Source organism: Motacilla alba, chromosome 1A (assembly GCF_015832195.1).
Source record: "Motacilla alba alba isolate MOTALB_02 chromosome 1A, Motacilla_alba_V1.0_pri, whole genome shotgun sequence".
Lineage (NCBI taxonomy): Eukaryota > Metazoa > Chordata > Aves > Passeriformes > Motacillidae > Motacilla > Motacilla alba.
Genome location: NC_052031.1, coordinates 1,387,215 through 1,409,314, shown reverse-complemented (window position 1 = coordinate 1,409,314; position 22,100 = coordinate 1,387,215). Strand labels below are relative to the sequence as shown.

Below are 22,100 nucleotides of genomic sequence, written 5' to 3'. Positions count from 1 at the left end.
TCTTTGTGGGAATTGCGGGGATTTCACCCACAATCCCTCCCAAAAATTCCTCCTCCACAACCCGCGGGCGGCTCTTCCCCATCCCAGCCGGCTCCGGGATAAGGGCTCGGTGAGGAAATCGGCTGGAGAGCATTCCTTAGTGGGGAATTATCCCATTTTTCCCGAGCATCGTTTACCTCCCAGTTTCTTTGGGATGTTTCCAACCTCTGGCTCCTTCCAGAGCTCAGGATTCCTCTGGGAAGATTCCCCAGTCCCAGCCTTTCTTCCCAGGTATTCCATGGGAAACGAGGAATGAAAGGTTTCGGGAAGGGGATGAACATTGTGGGGTTTTTTATGGAATCATGGAATGGTTTGGGTGGGAAGGGACCTTCAGGATCCTCCAATTCCAACCCCGTTCCATGGGCAGGGACAATTCTCCATCCCAGGGTGATCCAGCCTGGCCTGGGGCACTGCAGGGATGCAGGGGCAGCCCCAGCTGCTCTGGCAATTCCAGCCCAAAATCCCACCCCAAACTCTATTTCCCTGGAATTCCCTCCATTCCCAGCTCTCCCAGCCTGGGGTTGGATCCATCCCCACCCCAGCTCTGCTCCAGGAAGGAATTTTGGGATCCGGGGGCTTCACTGGGAACCTGGGGACTCCAGGAAGGGTCTCCCTTCCCTTCTCCATCCCCAACTTCCATAAAAATCCCTCGGGATGGATTCTGAGCCTCCTCGATCCCAGAATCCTGGAATGGTTTGGGTGGGAAGGGACCTTCAACCCCATCCCATTCCAATCCCACCATCCCAGGCTGCTCCAGCCTGGCCTGGGGCACTGCAGGGATGCAGGGGCAGCCCCAGCTGCTCTGGCAATTCCAGCCCAGCCAGGAATTCCTCATGGCCAAGATCCCATCCATGGCTGCCCTCTGGCACTGGCAGCCATTCCCTGTGTGCTGTCCCTGCAGGCCTTGTCCCCAGTCCCTCTGCAGCGACCCTGGAGCCCCTGGAATGTTCTGGAAGCTCTCCCTGGATCCTTCTCCTCTCCAGGGGAACATTCCCAGCTCTCCCAGCCCTGGAATTTGGGCTGAGGCTGCTGAAGGTGCAGAATTCCAGGGCAGATCCCACAACAGCCGGACACAGACGAGACTTTTCCAGAGTGAATTTTAATCAGGAATAACCTCAACCCTTCCCTGACTCTCTTTAATCAGGAATCAATCCCAGGGGTGCCCAAATTCCCAGCTCTGGAGAGTTCTTCCCCTTTCCAGCGGTTCCCCAGTGCCTGAATCCAGGGAAAATCCGGGATCTCGGTTTTAGGGCGCCACCAAAAGCTCAGGACCCGTCTCAAAGGGAGGGGGTTTGGGGTTTTTTAGGATCCAAGGATTTTGTGACGTGCAGGAGGGGTGGGAGCAGCCAAAGGATTCATCCAGTTTTCCAGAAATCCCAAGAGATCCGTGGGATTCGATCCCTCCCGGGCTTTGCTGTGGGTTTGGGGCTGGAGTTGGGAAATGCCGATTTTGGGGTTCGCACCACGCCCCGGCGCTCCGGGGTTTTCTCCCCAAATCCACCCAAAAATTTGGGACGGGCACCAAAAAGATCTGCAGGATCCCCCTGGATTTTCCTGGGAAAAGCAGGAAAGGGTGAAGAGGGTGTGGAAAAACTCAGGGAAATGCTCCAGAGTTTTGGTGTTTGGGTGGATTTATTCCCAAAGCCTGAGGTGGGACAGAATTCCAGCTTTGCTCCTGCCCCGTTCCAGAGGATCCGAGGGATGCAAAGCTCAGGAAAACTCCTGGGAATTTTTTCCCCTCACTCCGAGACCCCCAAAGATGAAATCAGGAATCCCAGTCCCGGTTTTGGTGGGAGTTGTCCCTTTCCCGGTTTTCCCAGGGATTGGGGACGCTGCAGCACAAACCCTGCCGGGATTTCCCTCATCCAGGAGTGAAATTTTCCAGCTTCCCAAGGAATGGCTCCAACCCCACCTTGTTTTCCCAGGATAATCTTCAATCTTTGGGAAGAGCTGCCAGGATCCAGCTCCCCTTCTCCAGTCCAGATTCCAGCCAGGAGCAATCCCAAAGATTCCCATGGATGGAGGCAAATCCCTGTGCCCAGCTGGGATTGCGAGGGATTATTCTGGATCGTTCCCTGCTGGATCTCCAGGAAATTATCCCGAATTTTTCAGCTGGGTTTGGAATTTGGGAAGCCTGGGAAAGGGAGGATAAAGCAGGAATGGCCTGGTGGGATTTGGGATGGATCCAGGCCTGGATTTGGGAATAAAGGGTGAAGGGATTGTCCCAAGTGACCCCAAAACCAAGGAGGCCCAATCCAGTTTATTCCCATCATTCCAGGGATGCAGCTGCTTCTGGCATTCCCAGAAATCCCAAAATCCCACAGATCCCCAGGAAAGACCCCCAGGCCCTGTGATCCAGGAGGGATTTGGGTCCTTGGATTCTCCGAGGTTTTCATCCCAAAGCTGGACCCAGAGGAGATCCAGGTCTAAAAACCCAGGGAAGATCCCCAAAAATTCCAGCTGGGATTGGCTTGGAAATGGGATAAATGGGATTAATGGGATAAGTGGGATTAATGGGATAAATGGAATTAATGAGATTAATGGGATAAATGGGATAAATTGAATTAATGGATAAATAGGATTATTGGGATAAATGGGATTAATGAAATTAATGGGATTACTGGGATAAATGGGATTAATGGGATTAATAGGATTACTGGGATAAATGGGATAAATGGGATAAATGGAATTAATGGGATAAATGGGATTAATAGGATTATTTGGATAAATGGGATTATTGGGATTATTCCCAGCAATTCATGGGTCAGGAATGGCCACAGCCCAAATGCCATTCCCAGTTTTCCAAGCTGGAATTCCAGGATGGTGCCTGAGGCTCTCCTAAATCCCATCTGCAGGAATTCCTCCAAGGGATTTGAAATAAAACCCCCAAACTTTGGGATCCCCAGAAAGGCTCCAAAACCAGGGGAAAAGGAAGCCGGAAAATCCCCCATGGGATTGGGGGAATTTCTTGTTGGTTCTCCAAGGAATCTTTTTGCTTTTCCAAGGGAAACTTGGATTTGGCAATTCCATTATTGGACTGGTGTAGGCAGGGTTGGGAAAAACCCCTAAGAGGGGATTTGGGAACCCTAAAAAGGAATTTGGGATACTAAAAAGGGATTTGGGAATGCTAAAAATGGATGTGGGAACACTAAAAAAGGATTTGGAAACGCTAAAAAGGGATTTGGGAATGCTAAAAAGGGATTTGGGAATGCTAAAAAGGGATTTGGGAATGCTAAAAAGGGATGTGGGATCCTAAAAAGGGATGTGGAATTCTCAAAGGGGATTTGGGATCCCTAGATCATTCCACAAAACCCTTTTCCTGCCATTCCCAGGGATGAATCCCACAAAAAAAATCCCCTCTGGGGCTTCCCTGAACTTCCACAATTCCACATTTCTGGGAACCCCAGCCCAAAACTCGGGATGAGAACAGCGGGGTTTGGGATTTTCCGGATACAAAGGGGAAGGGAGGAATAAATAAAAGGAAAATGAGAAATAAAACCCCACAAAGTGCATTCAGCTCCAGCCCAGCGTTCCCAGCTGGATCCCGAGTGGATTCCAGGATTTTGGGAGGGATTTGTTCTTGTGGGGAAACTCTGGGATTTTCCAGGATTATTGGGAAAAATGGGAAAGCTGGAAGGGGGAGGAGAATCCCAGCCCAAAGATCCGAGGACAAAGCCCCAGGTGCCCGAGGAATTCCAGGAAGTCCAGCTGGGATTCAGGCCTGGAATCCCAACCCAAATCCCTGGAATCCCAACCCCAAGCTGGCATTGGGAAAAGAGCTCCAAAGGGAAAAATCAATCCCAAAATTCCCAAACTTCCAGGCAGAACCCAGTCCTGCTGTATCCCATGGGATCCTGAGGGAAGGGAAAACCAAATCTGGGATCAGGGAATGTCCTGGGATGTGGGAAAGGAATGGGAATGGGAATGAGAATGGGGATGGGAAAGGGATTGGGAATGGGGATGGGAAAGGGATTGGGAATGGGAAAGGGATTGGGAATGGGAATGGGAAAGGGATTGGGAATGGGAAAGGGAATGGGAATGGGGTGTGAATGGGACTGGGAATGGCATGGGAATGGAATGGGATTGGGATTGGGAATGGGACTGGGACTGGGAATAAGGAAAGGAATGGGAATGGGATTGGGAATGGGGAAAGGAATGGGATTGGGAATGGGATCGGGATGGGAATGGGATTGGGAATGGGAATGGGAAAGGGATTGGGAATGGGAAAGGGAATGGGAATGGGGTGTGAATGGGACTGGGAATGGCATGGGAATGGAATGGGATTGGGATTGGGAATGGGACTGGGACTGGGAATAAGGAAAGGAATGGGAATGGGATTGGGAATGGGGAAAGGAATGGGATTGGGAATGGGATCGGGATGGGAATGGGATTGGGAATGGGATGGGAATGGGATGGGATTGGGATTGGGACACAGCCAATCCCAGCCTGGCCTCTCCTCATTCCTGGTGTTGACCCAAAGCCTCTGGATGCTCCTGGAAAACCCTAAAAATTCCCTAAATGAACGAGCTGCAGTGCCTCCAATTAGCCCTGAGCTGGTTAATTTAGGGAATTCATTTAGGGAATTCATTTCGGGAATTGTTAATTTAGGGAATTCATTTAGGGAACCGTTAATTTAGGGAATTAATGAATTAACAGGGAATTAATTTGTCCCCAGGAGGGCTTGCAGCTGTCACTGGAGTTATTCCCAAGGGTGGGATCCCATCCAAATCCAAGGATTTGGAAATCCAAGGATTTCCCCTCCCAGTCCCCCTGCAGCCAGCAGGGAAAGGGGTCCTGGGTCATTCCAGGCTGGATCATCCAAAAGGAGATGGATGATCCCTGCAGGGAAAAACGGGATAAAAACGGGAAAAAATGGGATCAGAAATGGGATCAGAGGGGTCTGTGCAGGGAAAAATGGGATCAAAGTGGGATCAGAGGGGTCTGTGCAGGGAAAAATGGGATCAAAATGGGATCAGAGGGGTCTGTGCAGGGAAAAATGGGATCAAAATGGGATCAGAGGGGTCTGTGCAGGGAAAAATGGGATCAAAATGGGATCAGAGCTGCTCCAGAGCACAGAATTCTCAGCTGGCCACTCCACAGTTATCCCATTTCTCTCCCCCCTGGCTGGATCCCACAGAGGAAATCCAGGAAAATCAGGGAATCCCACCCGGGAGAGGCTAAAATTCCACCTGGGAAGTTCCAAGAAATCTCACGGGAAAGAGGCATTCCCGACAAATCCTATTTACAGCAGTGCCTGAAATTAAATTAAAACGGGGTTTTGTGGGGGAGGTAGAAGAGAAGGAGAAATCCTCCGATCCTGTGGGGTTTTTCCCAGGAATTCCAGGGATTTTCCTGGCTCTGTCAGTTGTAGGAGAGGTACTGGATGAGCCGGGGCGGGATCTGCAGCTTGGAGATCTTGTCCAGGCCCCGCTGGCCGGCGGCTCGGCGGACGGTGACCCGGCACAGCTGCGCCAGGCTCAGCGGCGTCTCTGCGGGATCGGAGCGGGATCAGAGCGGGATCAGAAACGGGATCAGAAACGGGATCACAGCGGGATCACAGCGGGATCAGAACGGGATCAGAAACGGGATCAAAATGGGATCACAACGGGATAACAGCGGGATCACAACGGGATCAGAAACGGGATCAGAAACGGGATCAGAACGGGATCAAAATGGGATCACAACGGGATCAGAAACGGGATCAGAAACGGGATCAGAAATGGGATCAGAACAGGATCAGAAATGGGATCACAGTGGGATCACAACGGGATCAGAAACGGGATCAGAAAGGGATAAGAAACGGGATCAGAAATGGGATCAGAACAGGATCAGAAATGGGATCAGAAAGGGATAAAAACGGGATCAGAAAGGGATAAAAATGGGACCAGAAAAGTGATCAGAAATGGGATAAAATCGGGATAAAAATGGGATCAGAAACGGGATAAAAACAGGATCAGAACGGGATCACAAAGGGATAAAAATGAGATAAAAATGGGATCAGAAACAGGATAAAAATGGGATCAGAAAAGTGATCAGAAATGGGATAAAAACAGGATCAAAACGGGATCAGAAACAGGATAAAAATGGGATCAGAAATGGGATCAGAAACGGGATCAAAACGGGATCAGAAATGGGATCAGAACAGGAACATGGGATCAGAAATGGAAAAACGGGATAAGAAACGGGATCAGAAATAGGAAAATGGGGTCAGAAACGGGATAAAAACAGGATCAGAAACGGGATCAAAATGGGATAAAAACAGGATCAGAAATGGGATAAAAATAGGATCGGAAAGAGGATCAGAAACAGGATAAAAATGGGATAAAAATGGGATAAAAACGGGATCAGAAAGGGATAAAAAAAGGATAAAAATGGGATCAGAAACGGGATCAAAATGGGATCAAAAATGGGAACATGGGATCAGAAACAGGATAAATGGGATCAGAAATGGGATAAAAATGAGATCAAAAACGGGATAAAAACGGAATCAGAAATGGGAAGAAAAGGGGATAAAAATGGGATAAGAAAGGATATTTGATGACCAAATTCCCAGGACAAAGGGGATTTGATGGCCAGATTCCCAAGAAAAAGGGGATTTGATAGCCAAATTCTCAGGACAAAGGGGATTTGATGGCTGAATTCCCAATAAAAAGGAGATTTGATGGCTGAATTCCCAAGAAAAAGGGGATTTGATGGCTGAATTCCCAGGACATAGGAGATTTGATGGCCAAATTCCCAGGACATAGGAGGTTTGATGGCCGAATTCCCAATAAAAGGAGATTTGATGGCCAAATTCCCAGGACAAAGGGGATTTGATAGCCTAATTCCCAGGAAAAGGGGGATTTGATAGCCAGATTCCCAGGACAAAGGAGATGTGATGGCCAAATTCCAAGGACAAAGGGGATTTAATGGCTGAATTCCCAAGAAAAAGGGGATTTGATGGTTGAATTCCCAGGACAAAGGGGATTTGATGGCCAAATTCCCAATAAAAAGGAGATTTGATGGCCAAATTCCCAGGACAAAGGAGATTTGATGGCCAAATTCCAAGGACAAAGGGGATTTAATGGCTGAATTCCCAGGACAAAGGGGATTTGATGGCCAGATTCCCAGGACAAAGGGGATTTGAAGGCCAGATTCCCAGGACAAAGGGGATTTGAAGGCCAGATTCCCAGGACAAAGGGGATTTGATGGCAGATTCCCAGGACAAAGGGGATTTAATGGCTGAATTCCCAGGACAAAGGGGATTTGAAGGCCAGATTCCCAGGACAAAGGGGATTTGAAGGCCAGATTCCCAGGACAAAGGGGATTTGAAGGCCAGATTCCCAGGACAAAGGGGATTTGAAGGCCAGATTCCCAGGACAAAGGGGATTTCCCCACTCACTCTCATAGAACTCGAAGCACTTGGCCGTGGGGCTGCTGCTCCAGGTGTAATCCGAGGGTTTCTTGCCCCGGTTGTCCCGGGCGTAGATGTTCCCACCAAATTCCACCAGCAGCTCCACCAGGTCCACGTTCCTGACCTTGGCCGCGTGGTGCAGCGCCGTCTCGTGCAGCTTGGCAGCGTTCACGTTGGCTCCTGGCCGGGGCACAGGGAATGCCGGGATGGGAAAGGGGATCCAGGCAGGGAAAAGGGAATAGATCCAGGCAGGGAAAGGAAATCCAGGTGGGAAAAGGGGATCTAGCCAGGGAAAAGGGAATTTATTCAGGGAAAAGGGAATAAATCCAGCCAGGAAAAGGAAATCCAGGTGGGAAAAAGGGATCTAGCCAGGGAAAAGGGGATCTGGGCAGGGAAAAGGAAATTCAGGCACAGGAAAGGGGATTTATCCAGGGAAAAGGGAATTTATTCAGGGAAAAGGGAATAAATCCAGGCAGGAAAAGGAAATCCAGGTGGGAAAAAGGGGATTTAGCCAGGGAAAAGGGATTTTATTCAGGGAAAAAGGAATAGATCCAGCTGGGAAAAGGGAATGCAGGTGGGAAAAGGGGATCTAGCCAGGGAAAAGGGGATCCAGGCAGGGAAAAGGAAATTCAGGCACAGGAAAGGGGATTTATCCAGGGAAAAGGGAATTTATTCAGGGAAAAGGGAATAAATCCAGGCAGGAAAAGGAAATCCAGGTGGGAAAAAGGGATCTAGCCAGAGAAAAAGGGATCCGGGCAGGGAAAAGGGAATAAATCCAGGCAGGAAAAGGAAATCCAGGTGGGAAAAGGGGATCTAGCCAGGGAAAAGGGATTTTATTCAGGGAAAAGGGAATAGATCCAGGCAGGAAAAGGAAATCCAGGTGGGAAAAGGGGATCTAGCCAGGGAAAAGGGATTTTATTCAGGGAAAAGGGAATAGATCCAGCTAGGAAAAGGGAATGCAGGTGGGAAAATAGGATCTAGCCAGGGAAAAGGGGATCCAGGCAGGGAAAAGGGGATCCAGGCAGGGAAAAGGAAATTCAGTCAGGGGAAAGGGGATTTATCCAGGGAAAAGGGGATCCAGGCAGGGAAAAGGGGATCCAGGCAGGAGAAAAAGAAATCCAGGCAGGAAAAGGAAATTTATCCAAGGAAAAGGGGATTTAGCCAGGGAAAGGGGATTTGGCCAGGGAAAAGGGAATTTGGCCAGGGAAAAGGGAATCCAGGCAGGAAAAGGAAATTTATCCAGGGGAAAAGGGGTTTTATCCAGGGAAAAGGGAATCTGACCAGAGAAAAGGGAATCCAGGCAGAGAAAAGGGAATCTGGCCAGGGAAAAGGAAATTTATCCAAGGGAAAGGGGATTTATCCAGGGAAAAGGGAATTTAGCGAGGGAAAAGGGAATTTATCCATGGAAAAGGGAATTTAGCCAGATCAGAAATGGGATCAGGAATGGGATCAGAGAGGTCTGTGCCGGGAAGAACGGGATCAGGAATGGGATCAGGACTGGGAGCAGAGGGGTGTCTGCAGGAAGGCGTTTCCCAGAGCGATTCCCGAGCCTCTCCCGGGTGGATCCGAGGCCGTACCTGCCTGGAGGAGCAGCTTGGCACAGTCCAGGTGCTCCCGGGCACAGGCCACGTGCAGGGGGGTCCCGAAGTGGCAGTCGTGGGCCTCCAGGTTGGCACCCACCTCGATCAGGAGCTGCACGCACTCCGGGCTGCCTGGGGACAGGGAAACCCGGGAAAATCCACTGAAAACTGGGAATTCCCGCTGAAAACCGGGAATTCCTGCCCCAACGGGATGGGATTCCCACTGAATTCCTGCCCCAATGGGATGGGATTCCCACTGAAAACTGGGAATTTCTGCCCCAACAGGATGGGATTCCCACTGAAAACTTGGAATTCCCGCTGGAAACTGGGAATTCCCAACACGCCGGGATGGAATTCTCACTGAAAACCAGGAAAAACCCACTAAAAACTGGGAATTCCTGAGCCACTGGGATGGAATTCCCAGTGAAAACCAGGAATTCCCGCTCTGCTGGGAAAAATGGGATCAGTGGAGTCTCTGCAGGGAAAAACGGGATCAAAAATGGGAAAAACGGGATCAGCAATGGGATCAGCAATGGGATCAGCAATGGGATCAGAGGGATTCCTGCAGGGATCTCTCTCCCTTCCCCCCCCAGGCTCGGAATGCCAGCGCAGCTGGAGCAGTGCATGGGCACAGGAACAGTTCCGGTGCTTTTCTTCCCATTCCAAGCTGCAAACACCCATCAAATGACCCTGGAATGGGCCAGGAATGACCCTGGAATTGCTCTAGAATTGCTCTGGAATGGCCCTGGAATGACCCTGGAATTCTCCTGGAAATGCCCTGGAATTGCCCTGGAACGGCTCTCAAGTGACCCTCGAATGACCCAGGAATGGCCCTGGAATGACCCTGGAACTGCCCTGGAATGCCCCATGAATGCCCCTGGAATTCTCCTGGAATGACCCTGGAATGCCCCATGAATGCCCCTGGAATTCTCCTGGAATGCCCCTGGAATTGCCCTGGAATGACCCATGAATGACCCTGGAATTCTCCTGGAATGACCCTGGAACTGCCCTAGAATGACCCTGGAATAACCCAGGAATTGCCCTGGAATGACCATGGAACTGCCCTGGAATGACCCATGAATGCCCCTGGAATTGCCCTGGAATGACCCAGGAATGACCCTGGAATGACCCTGGAATAACCCAGGAATGCCCCTGGAACTGCCCTGGAATGACCCTGGAATGCCCCTGGAATTCTCCAGGAATGCCCCTGGAATTCTCCTGGAATGACCCTGAAACTGCCCTGGAATGACCCTGGAATAACCCAGGAATGACCCTGGAACTGCCCTGGAATGACCCTGGAATGACCCAGGAACTGCCCTGGAATGACCCTGGAACTGCCCTGGAATGACCCAGGAAAGACCCTGGAATTCCTCTGGAACTCTCCAGGAATGCCCCTGAAATTCTCCTGGAATGCCCCTGGAATTCTCCTGGAATGACCCATGAATGACCCTGGAATAACCCAGGAACTGCCCTGGAATGACCCTGGAATAACCCTGGAATGACCCTGGAAATGCCCTGGAATGACCCATGAATGACCCTGGAATTCCTCTGGAATTCTCCAGGAATGCCCCTGGAATTCTCCTGGAATGACCCATGAATGACCCTGGAATAACCCAGGAACTGCCCTGGAATGACCCTGGAACTGCCCTGGAATTGCCCTAGAATGACCCTGGAATGACCTGGAATTCTCCTGGAATGACCCATGAATGACACTGGAATGATGCAGGAATGACCGCTGAATGACCATGGAGTTGCCCTGGAATGACCCTGGAATGACCCTCGAGTGACCCTGGAAAGACCTTGGAATGACCCTGGAGTTCTCCTGGAATGACCCTGGAATAACCCAGGAACTGCCCTGGAATGACTCAGGATCTGCCCTGGAATGACCCTGGAATTCTCCTGGAATAACCCAGGATCTGCCCTGGAATGACCCTGGAATGATCCAGGAACTGCCCTGGAATTGTCCTGTAATGACCCTGGAATTCCCCTGGAACTCCCCAGCAACGCCCCCGGAATTCCCCAGGATCTCCCCAGGAACGCCGCGTGCTCCGGCGGGTACCGTTCATGCAGGCCTCGTGCAGCGGCGAGGCCGTGTAGAGCGGCGGGTTGACCTTGGCGCCGTGCGACAGCAGCACCCGCACGCACTCGATGCTGCCCGAGGCGCAGGCGTCGCACAGCGGCGTGCTGCCGTCGATGTTCCGCGCGTCCACCTGCGGCACGGGGAAACGGGGAGAGAAGGAAAAACAGGTTAAAAGTATGGAAAACAGGGGGAAACAGGTTAAAAGTACGGAAAAGCAGGTTAAAAGTAGGGAAAAGCAGGGGGAAAAGCAAGGAAAAGCAGGGAAAAACAGGTTAAAAGTAGGGAAAACAAGTCAAAAGTAGGGAAAAGCAGATTAAAAGTAGGGAAAAGCAGGGAAACGCAGGGAAAAACAGGGAAAACCAGGTTAAAAGTAGGGAAAGACAGGGAAAAACAGGTTAAAAGTAGGGAAAAACAGGTTAAAAGTAGGGGAAAAACCAGGGGAAAGTAGGGGAAAAGAGGGTTAAAATTAGGGGAAAAGCAGGGAAAAAACAGGTTAAAAGTAGGAAAAGCAGGTTAAAAGCAGGGAAAAGCAGGGGAAAGCAGGTTAAAAGTAGGGAAAAACAGGGAAAAACAGGTTAAAAGTAGGGAAAAGCAGGTTAAAAGTAGGGAAAAGCAGGGAAACGCAGGGAAAAACAGGGAAAAGCCAGTTAAAAGTAGGGAAAAAGCAAGGAAAAGCGGGAAAAAGCAAGGAAAAGCAGGAAAAAGCAGGTTAAAAGTAGGGAAAAAGCAGGGAAAACCAGGTTAAAAGTAGGGAAAAGCTGGTTAAAAGCAAGTTAAAAGCAGGGAAAAGCAGGGGAAAGCAGGTTAAAGTAGGGAAAAAGTATGGAAAAGCAGGTTAGAAGTAGGGAAAAGCAGGGGAAAGCAGGTTAAAAGTAGGGAAAAGAAGGGAAAAAGTAGGGGAAAACAGGTTAAAAGGAGGGAAAAACGGGAAAGTAGGGAAAAACGGGAAAGCAGGGAAAAACAGGTTAAAAGTGGGGAAAAGCAGGGGAAAACAGGGAAAAGCAGGGAAAAACAGGGGAAAGCAGGTTAAAAGTAGGGAAAAACAGGAAAACAGGTTAAAAGTAGGGAAAAGCAGAGAAAAACAGGGAAAAAGAGGTTAAAAGCAGGGAAAAACAGGTTAAAAGTAGGGAAAAGCAGGGAAAACAGGGGAAAAGAAGGGAAAAGTAGAGAAAAGCAGGATAAAAGTAGGGAAAAAGCAGGGAAAAAGCAGGTTAAAAGTAGGGAAAAGCAGGGAAAAGCCAGTTAAAAGCAGGGAAAAGCCAGTTAAAAGTAGGGAAAAGCAGGGAAAAGTAGGTTAAAAGCACGGAAAAGAAGGGAAAAAGTAGGGAAAAACAGGTTAAAAGTAGGGAAAAGCAGGGAAAAACAGGTTAAAAGGAAGGAAAAACGGGAAAGTAGGGAAAAACGGGAAAGCAGGGAAAAACAGGTTAAAAGTGGGGAAAAGCAGGGGAAAGCAGGTTAAAAGTAGGGAAAAAGCAGGGAAAAACAGGTTAAAAGTAGGGAAAAGCAGGGAAAAGTAGGGGAAAAGCAGGGGAAAGCAGGGGAAAGCAGGTTAAAAGTAGGGAAAAGAAGGGAAAAAGTAGGGAAAAACAGGTTAAAAGTAGGGAAAAGCGGGGGAAAGTAGGGAAAAGCCAGTTAAAAGCAAGTTAAAAGCAGGGAAAAGCAGGGGGAAAAGCAATGAAAAGCAGGAAAAAACAGATTAAAAGTAGGGAAAAGCCAGTTAAAAGCAGAGGAAAACAGGGAAAAAGAGGTTAAAAGTAGGGGAAAGCAGGTTAAAAGTAGGGGAAAAGCAGGGAAAAACAGGGAAAAGCAGGGAAAAACAGGGGAATGCAGGTTAAAAGTAGGGAAAAACAGGGGAAAACAGGTTAAAACTAGGGAAAAGCAGAGAAAAACAGGGAAAAGAGGTTAAAAGGAGGGAAAAAGCAGGGGAAAGCAGGGAAAAACAGGGGAAAGCAGGTTAAAAGTAGGGAAAAACAGGGAGAAACAGGTTAAAAGTATGGAAAATCAGGTTAAAAGCAGGGAAAAGCCAGTTAAAAGTAGGGAAAAGCAGGTTGAAAGTAGGAAAAGCAGGGAAAAACAGGTTAAAAGTAGGGAAAAAGCAGGGAAAATAGGGAAAAACAGGTTAAAAGTAGGGAAAAAACAGGGGAAAGCAGGGGAAAAGAAGGGAAAAGCAGGTTAAAAGTAGGGAAAAAGCAGGGAAAAGCAGGTTAAAAGTAGGGAAAAGAAGGAAAAAACAGGTTAAAAGTAGGGAAAAACAGGGAGAAACAGGTTAAAAGTATGGAAAAGCAGGTTAAAAGTAGGGAAAAGCAGGGAAAAGTTGGTTAAAAACAGGTTATAAGTAGGGAAAAGCAGGGGAAAGTAGGGGAAAGCAGAGAAAAGCAGGTTAAAAACAGGGAAAAGGAGGTTAAAAGTAAGGAAAAGCAGGGGAAAAGCAGGGGAAAGCAGGGAAAATCTCAGCTGGGATCTCGGGATTGTGGATTTGTGAGGCTTGGGAGGGATTTGGGAGCGGGTGGAGGTCGCATGGAGCAGCAATGGTAAAGGCAGCGCTGAGCCATGTCCCCAGGGGGCACATCCATGGGAAAATCAGGGACAGAACAAGCTGGGAATGGCACTGCATCCATGGAGGGAAACTTGGGAATGGCACTGGATCCATGGAGGGAAACTTGGGAATGGTGCTGGATCTATGGAGAGAAACTTGGGAATGGCACTGGATCCATGGAGGGAAACTTGGGGATGGCACTGAGGGAATGAGAAACTTGGGGATGGCACTGGATCTATGGAGAGAAACTTAGGAATGGTGCTGGATCCACTGGGAAACTCAGGGAATGAGAAACTTGGGAATGGCACTCAGGGAATGAAAACCTTGGGAATGGCACTGGATCCATGGGGAGAAACTTGGGAATGGTGCTGGATCTATGGAGAGAAACTTGGGAATGGCACTGCATCCATGGAGGGAAACTTGGGAATGGCGCTGAGGGAATGAGAAACTTGGGGATGGCACTGGATCCACTGGGAAACTCAGGGAATGAGAAACTTGGGAATGGCACTGCATCCATGGGGAAAAACTGTGGGAATGAGAAATTTGAGAATTGCATTCAGGGAATGAAAACCTTGGGAATGGCACTGGATCCATGGGGGAAACTCTGGGAATGAGAAACTTGGGAATGGCACTGCATCCATGGAGGGAAACTTGGGAATGGCACTGAAGGAATGAGAAACTTGGGAATGGCACTGAGGGAATGAGAAACTTGGGAATGGCACTGGATCCATGGAGAGAAACTTAGGAATGGTGCTGGATCCACTGGTAAACTCAGGGAATGAGAAACTTGGGAATGGCACTCAGGGAATGAAAACCTTGGGAATGGCACTGGATCCATGGGGAGAAACTGTGGGAATGAGAAATTTGAGAATTGCATTCAGGGAATGAAAACCTTGGGAATGGCACTGGATCCACAGGGGAAACTCTGGGAATGAGTTTAGGGGGGAACTTCCCCCCACTTAGGGGGGAAGAAATTTGGGAATGGCACTGGATCCATGGGCAAAACTTGGGAATGGCACTGAGAGAATGAGAAACTTGGGAATGGCACTGAGGGGATGAGAAACTTGGGAATGGCACTGAGGGGGATGAGAAACTTGGGAATGGCGCTGGATCCATGGAGCACACTCCAGGAGTGGGGTCACAGCAGGGATGGCACGGGACTGGAAGGTCCAGGGGGGATGATCCCTGAAACCCTGGGGCATTCCCAGCTGGCCCTGCTGAATTCCCACCCTTCCAGCACAGAATTCATCCCGGCGCTGCTGCAGCTCCCAAAAGCAGCTCCAGTCCAGGCAGTGCTGAGCTTTCCCTCCCTGCTGGGCACAATCCACGCTCCAGGGAAAGATGGAATTCCTCGCCATTCCGCTCATCTGCTGCTCCCTGCTCCTTCTCCTGGGCAGGGTGAGCAGAGCCAGGCAACCCTTGGGGCTGGCAAAGATTCCTAGGGTGGAATGCCACCATTCCAGCACCACCAGGGTCACCCGTGTCCCCAGTGCCACATCCACGGGGCTTTAAATCCCTCCAGGAATGGGGACTGCACCCCGCCCTGGGCAGCTGTGCCAGGACTGGACAACCTTTCCAGGAAGGAATTTCCCCAAAATCCCCCCTGAGCTGCCCTGGCCCAGCCTGAGGCCGTTCCCTCTCCTCCTGTCCCTGTTCCCTGCAGCACAGCCCGACCCCCCCCAGCTGTCCCCTCCTGGCAGGGACTCGTGCAGAGCCACAAGGTCCCCCCTGAGCCTCCTCTGCTCCAGGCTCAGCCCCTGCCCAGCTCCCTCAGCCTCTCCATTCCCTTCCCTGGACATGCTCCAGCCCCTCCACAAATTTATCCTAAATCTGGATGAAGTTTTAAAATTCCTTTTTCCTTGTTCCTCTGGGACACCTCGTGTCCATGAATTCCTTGATTTTCTCTGTTTTGCACGGAAAATAAAACCATTGTCCACCTGCAGTGGGATTGGTCTCCCTGGTGACTTCAGTCCTGGCTTTGTCCCCTCTCCCACAGCTTTTCTAGCTTTTCCAGGCCATCCCTAATTCCCCATTTCCAGTGGAATTTTGATCCCTGTTTCAGGGAAGGGACACAGGGGTGGAGAAGTCCCCTCCCCACCGGTGTGCCAGGCCCCTCATTCCCCCTGGAAGTGGGATCCAGCTCCGTGGGGAAGGCTTTGGCTTTCACTGTCCATGGTTTGGGCTCAGGAGGGAAGAGGAGTCAAAATTCAGGATTATTCGGGGTCAAGGAGCTGCTCTGGAGCTGGGACACTCCAAATTTTCACGGATCCAATGCTGGCAGAACCATCCCATCCCCAGGAATCCCATCCCCAGGAATCCCAGCGTTTGGAAAACGAGGGCGGAAAGCAGAAACCCCGTTCCCAGCCCTAGAAGGTCGCAAGGGAAATTTGGAAAACGAATTTCTCAGGCTTGAATCCCCCAGAACCAGGACAGAGCCCCCACCCCAATTTCACCCCCAGCACCCATCCATGGAGGAATTCCCAGCCGGAGCAGAGCGGGATGCGCACCTGGGCCCCCGCATCCAGCAGCAGCTTGACGCACTGGGCCTGTCCCCGGAGGCTGGCCTCGTGCAGGGGTGTGATGGAGTCGTAGGTGACGGCGTTGACGCAGGCGCCGCTCTCGATCAGCCGCTGCAGCTGCACCACCTCCCCTCTGCGGGCGGCCTCGTGCACCGGCGTCCGGTCGGCCCAGAAACCTGGGAGAAACGGGGAGCTTGGAGCAAATCCCGGGGGTTTTTAGGGGGAAAAAGTGAAATTCGGTCACTTCTGTTCTGCGGCGGTTTCGGTTCTTGGCGGGAAAATGAACGCTGGGCTCGGGCCGTGCTGGGGTGGGAAAATTCATGGTTTTCTCATGGAAATTATCAGTTTGGGGGAAAATATCCATTTGGGGGAAAATGCCAATTCTGGGAGAAAATGCCAGTTTGGGAGAAAATGCCAGTTTGGGAGAAAATATTAATTAGGGAGAAAATATTAATTAGGGAGAAAATACCAGTTTCGGAGAAAATACCAATTTTGGGAGAAAATACCATATGGGAGAAAATACTAGTTTGGGAGAAAATATCCATTTTGGGAGAAAATACTAATTTGGGAGAAAATGCCAGTTTTGGAGAAAATACCGATTTTGGGAGAAAATATTAATTTGGGAGAAAATGCCAATTTTGGGAGAAAATACTAATTAGGGAGAAATTTCCGATTTTGGGAGAAAATACCAGTTTGGGAGAAAATATCCATTTGGGAGAAAATACCAATTTTGGAGAAAATACCAATTTTGGGAGAAAATATTAATTTGGGAGAAAATGCCAATTTGGGAGAAAATACCAAATTTGGGAGAAAATATTAATTTGGGAGAAAATACCCATTTGGGAGAAAATACCAATTTTGGGAGAAAATACTAATTAGGGAGAAAATATCCATTTGGGAGAAAATACTAATTTTGGAGAAAATATCAATTTTGGGAGAAAATTCCAATTTGGGAGAAAATACCAATTTTGGGAGAAACCAAATTTTGCTCATGCAGGAGGATGAAATTCCATCAATCCATTCTGGTTGGAAATGATGGAGCTGGAAAATCCATGGCAATAATTCCATAAAAACTGCAATTGCTCCATCCTGCCAAGGGAGAATTGGAGGATTTTTCATATATGGATTTTTCATGTATGTTTTTCCCCTGAAAATTCCAAATTTGGGAGAAAATATCCATTTGGGAGAAATCCAATTTTGGAGAAACCCAATTTTATCCCTGCAGGAGGATGAAATTCCATAAATCCAGTGGGAGACTTCTGGTTGGAAATGATGGAGCTGGAAAAATCCATGGCAATAATTCCATAAAATTGACATTAATTTCATAATAATTACATTAAAACATCGGGAAGTTCGTAGTAAAATTGTGGATATTGGAAAAATTTGGCATCCCACAGGGAGGAATTTCTGGCTGGGAGGGAAGGGAGGAGCTGGGATGGAATTCCCAGAGAAGATGTGGTTGTCCCATCCTTGGAATTGTCCCAGGCCAGGCTGGAGAGGGCTTGGAGCAGCCTGGGATGGTGGAAGGTGTTGGAACAAGGTGGGTTTCCAACCCTTCTGGCCCAAATTGTTCCACGGAGATCTGGATTCCTGGAGGAGCATGGAAAAAGAGCCGGGATCAAGGAAAAACTCAGCCTAACTCAAAAAATCCCTTCCCAAACTCTGGATTCCTGCAGGAACATGGAAAAAGAGCTGGGAACAAGGAAAAACTCAGCCCAGCTCAAAATCCCTCTGGATTCCTGGAGGAACATGGTAAAAGAGCTGGGATCAAGGGATAACTCAGCCTAACTCAAAAAAATCCATTCCCAAACTCTGGATTCCTGCAGGAACATGGACAAACAGCTAGGATCAAGGAAAAACTCAGCCTAACTCAAAAAAATCTCTTCCCAAACTCTGGATTCCTGGAGGAGCATGGAAAAAGAGCCGGGATCAAGGAAAAACTCAGCCCAACCCCTCTGGATTCCTGCAGGAACATGGGCTGGATTGAAGGAGAAAGAGCTGGGATCAAGGAAAATCTCAGCCTAACACAAAAAATCCCTTCCCAAACTCTGGATTCCTGCAGGAACATGGAAAAAGAGCCAGGATCAAGGAAAAACTCAGCCCAACTCAAAAATCCCTCTGGATTCCTGGAGGAACACGGAAAAAGAGCTGGGATCAAGGAAAAACTCAGCCCAACTCAAAAAATCCCTTCCCAAACTCTGGATTCCTGCAGGAACATGGAAAAAGAGCTGGGATCAAGGGAAAACTCAGCCTAACTCAAAAAAATCCATTCCCAAACTCTGGATTCCTGCAGGAACATGGACAAACAGCTAGGATCAAGGAAAAACTCAGCCTAACTCAAAAAAATCCCTTCCTAAACTCTGGATTCCTGCAGGAACATGGAAAAAGAGCTGGGATCAAGGAAAAACTCAGCCTAACCCAAAAATCCCTCTGGATTCCTGGAGGAACACGGAAGAAGAGCTGGGATCAAGGAAAAACTCAGCCCAACTCAAAAAATCCCTTCCCAAACTCTGGATTCCTGCAGGAACATGGAAAAACAGCTGGGAACAAGGAAAAACTCAGCCTAACTCAAAAATTCCCTCCCTAAACTTGGATTCTGGGAGGAACATGGAAAAAGAGCTGGGATCAAGGAAAAACTCAGCCTAACTCAAAAATCCCTTCCCAAACTCTGGATTCCTGCAGAAGCATGGAAAAAGAGCTAGGAACAAGGGAAAACTCAGCCTAACTAAAAAATCCCTTCCTAAACTTGGATTCCTGGAGGAACATGGGCTGGCTGGAAGGAGAAAGAGCTGGGATCAAGGAAAAACTCAGCCCAACTCAAAATCCCTCTGGATTCCTGGAGGAACATGGGCTGGAAGGAGAAAGAGCTGGGATCAAGAAAAAATCTCAGCCCAACTCAAAAAGTCTCTTTCCCAACTCTGGATTCTTGCAAGAACATGGTAAAAGAGCTGGGATCAAGGGAAAACTCAGCCCAACTCAAAAAGTCTCTTCCCAAACTCTGGATTCCTGGAGGAGCACAGTAAAAGAGCTGGGATCAAGGGAAAACTCAGCCCAAAAAAACTCAGCCCACCTCAAAAATCCCTTCCCAAACTCTGGATTCTGGAGGAACATGGAAAGAGAGCTGGGAACAAGGAAAAACTTAGTCCAAAAAAACTCAGTTCAACTCAAATAATCCTTTCCCAAACTCTGTGTTCCTGCAGGAACAAGGAGAGCTGGGATCAAGGAGCAAGTCAGCCCAACTCAAAACTCCCTTCCCCAAATTCCATGGAGCTTGGAAAAAGAAGTTCCCACCTCCAACACCTTTGCTCAGCAGCCAGCACGGGGCAATTCCGGCTCATGTGCCACCGTGAGGTGACAGTGTCACCTCCTGTCAGGTGGGCTTTGCTTTGGAGGTGGCACTGAGTAAAAACAGCTCCCTGTGTTAATGCAGCCTCTCCATGAAAGAAAAAAAAAAAATTAAAGGGAATTCTGAGTCCCAACATTTTCACGGGGATTTTTTTTTCCCCCTTGGTTTGGGAGATCCTCATTCCTTTGCCAATATCCCCGGGCAGGATGGTTTTCCTTGCCTGGAGCTCCTCGTGGTTTTTGCATCAGGAGAAGCAAATCCAAATGAGGATGGAGAGCTGCAGAGGGACTGGGGACAAGGCCTGCAGGGACAGCACACAGGGAATGGCTGCCAGTGCCAGAGGGCAGCCATGGATGGGATCTTGGCCATGAGGAATTCCTGCCTGGGCTGGAATTGCCAGAGCAGCTGGGGCTGCCCCTGCATCCCTGCAGTGCCCAAGGAAGGATTGGAGCACTCTGGGATAGGGGAGGTGTCCCTGGAATGAGCTTTGAGGTCCCTTCCCACCCAAACTGCTCTGGGATTCTGGGATTTGGGACACTCAGAATCCATCCCGAGGGATTTTGATGGAAAATGGGGATGGAAAAGAGAGGAGAAGGGAAGGGAGACCCTTCATGGCTTCCTGAGATTCCAAGTGAAGGCCCTGGGTCCAGGAATGTCTTGGAGAGGAGATGGCTCCAATGTCAGGCTGGGAGAGCTGGGAATGTTCCCCTGGAGAAGGGAAGGCTCCAGGGAGAGCTTCCAGCACATTGCAGGGCCTGCAGGGGCTCCAGGGTCGCTGCAGAGGGACTGGGGACAAGGCCTGCAGGGACAGCACACAGGGAATGGCTGCCAGTGCCAGAGGGCAGCCATGGATGGGATCTTGGCCATGAGGAATTCCTGGCTGGGCTGGAATTGCCAGAGCAGCTGGGGCTGCCCCTGCATCCCTGCAGTGCCCCAGGCCAGGCTGGACACTGGGGCTGCAGCAGCCTGGGACACTGGCAGGTGGCCCTGTCCCGGGAATTGGGGCAGGGGTGGCCCGGGAGCAGCTGCTGGTCCGGCCGGGATTTGGGCACCGCGGGTCCAAGGGGGGAACATCCCGATCCCACTGCCCCAGAACGCCGCACGCGGGGATTTAGGAACGTTTAGGGATTTTAGGATCGTTTCCCGGGAATCAGGGAGGAACACGGATCGTTCCCCGGGGATTCAGGGAGGAGCAAGGATCGTTCCTGATGCTGTCCCGAGAGCATCCTCTTGTCCCTGTCCTTGCGAGAGCCACTCGCTCCCTAAACCGTCCTGCAGCCCCCAGAACCCATCCTTAAACCCCCAAACCACTCCTCAACACCCCAAAACACACTCTAAACCCCAAAACCGTCCTGCAATCCCCAAAACCCATCCTTTAACCCCCAAACCACTCCTTAACATCCCAAATCACACTTTAACCACCAAACCCACCCTGCAAGTCCCAAATCACCCTGCGAGCCCCAAAGTCCATCCCGTAACCCCCAAAGCCGCCGCTCCACGCAGCTCCCGTCTATCGCCGGCGCGGCTCCGCTCCCCAGCTCCTCTCCCGGCCGCTCCCCGAGGTGTCCCCAGCCCGTCCCGGTGCCCACGCACTGATGTCGCCGCGCAGGGAGCCGCTGCCGCCGGGGCTCTCCATGGCCCGGCCCCGCCGAGCCGCCGCCGCGGCCTCGTCCCGCTGCCGGGGCCTCCCGGGGCTGGCCCGGCCCGGCGCGGAGCACGCCGGGAGATGTAGTGCGGGGACGGGATACGGGGGACACGGGGGTGGGGGGACAGAGGGACTGGGGGGAATGGGGTGGGAAACAGGGGAACTGGGATGGGGAAACAGGGGAACGGGGGGACTGGGGTGGGGAAACAGGGGAACGGGGGAACTGGGATGGGGAACAGGGAACTGGGATGGGGAACGGGAACTGGGATGGGGAAACAGGGGGACTGGGGGGAATGGGATGGGGAAACGGCAACTGGGATGGGAAACAGGGGAACTGGGACTGGGATGGGGGACAGGGGAACAGGGGGGACTGGGAGGGGAAACAGGGGAACAGGGGGGACTGGGAGGGGAAAAAGGGGAACAGGGGGGACTGGGAGGGGAAACAGGGGAACTGGGATGGGAAACGGGAACGAGGGGCACTGGGATGGGGAAACAGGGGAACTGGGATGGGAAACAGGGGGCACTAGGATGGGGGGACAGAGGGACTGGGGGGACTGGGATGGGGGACGGGGTACTGGGATAGGGAAACAGGATACTGGGAGCACTGGGATGGGGGGTGCTGGGATAGGGAAACAGGGTACTGGGGGCACTGGGATGGGGTGTAGGGGGTACTGGGATGGGGGACAGGGGGACTGGGGGGACTGGGATGGGGGACAGGGTACTGGGATGGGGAACAGGGTACTGGGGGCACTGGGATGGGGAACAGGGCGTACTGGGATGGGGGACAGGGGACTGGGGGCACTGGTGTGTGCAGTGAACAGGTACTGGGGAAACCAGTGGGTTTGGGGAGGGGATACTGGGTTACTGGTGTGCGTGGGGAGGGGGAAATGGGGACACTGGTGCGTGTCCTCAGGGGTACTGGGGGCACTGGGATGGGGTGCAGGGGTTACTGGGGGCACTGG

General features: G+C 50.6%; 1 protein-coding gene across 1 annotated transcript; it reads right to left on the bottom strand.

Annotated features, from left to right (window-relative positions):
- Positions 1 to 4,369: 4,369 nt before the first annotated feature.
- Positions 4,370 to 21,164, bottom strand: LOC119708783 (ankyrin repeat and SOCS box protein 13-like). The gene is made up of 6 exons (XM_038155599.1): positions 21,087 to 21,164; positions 16,136 to 16,323; positions 11,072 to 11,222; positions 9,010 to 9,144; positions 7,421 to 7,612; positions 4,370 to 5,528 (listed from the first exon to the last, which is right to left on the bottom strand). The coding sequence occupies exons 1-6, from the start codon at positions 21,127 to 21,129 to the stop codon at positions 5,401 to 5,403; spliced, it is 837 nt and encodes a 278-aa protein (XP_038011527.1). The 5' UTR covers positions 21,130 to 21,164; the 3' UTR covers positions 4,370 to 5,400.
- Between the last annotated feature and the right edge of the window lie 936 nt (positions 21,165 to 22,100).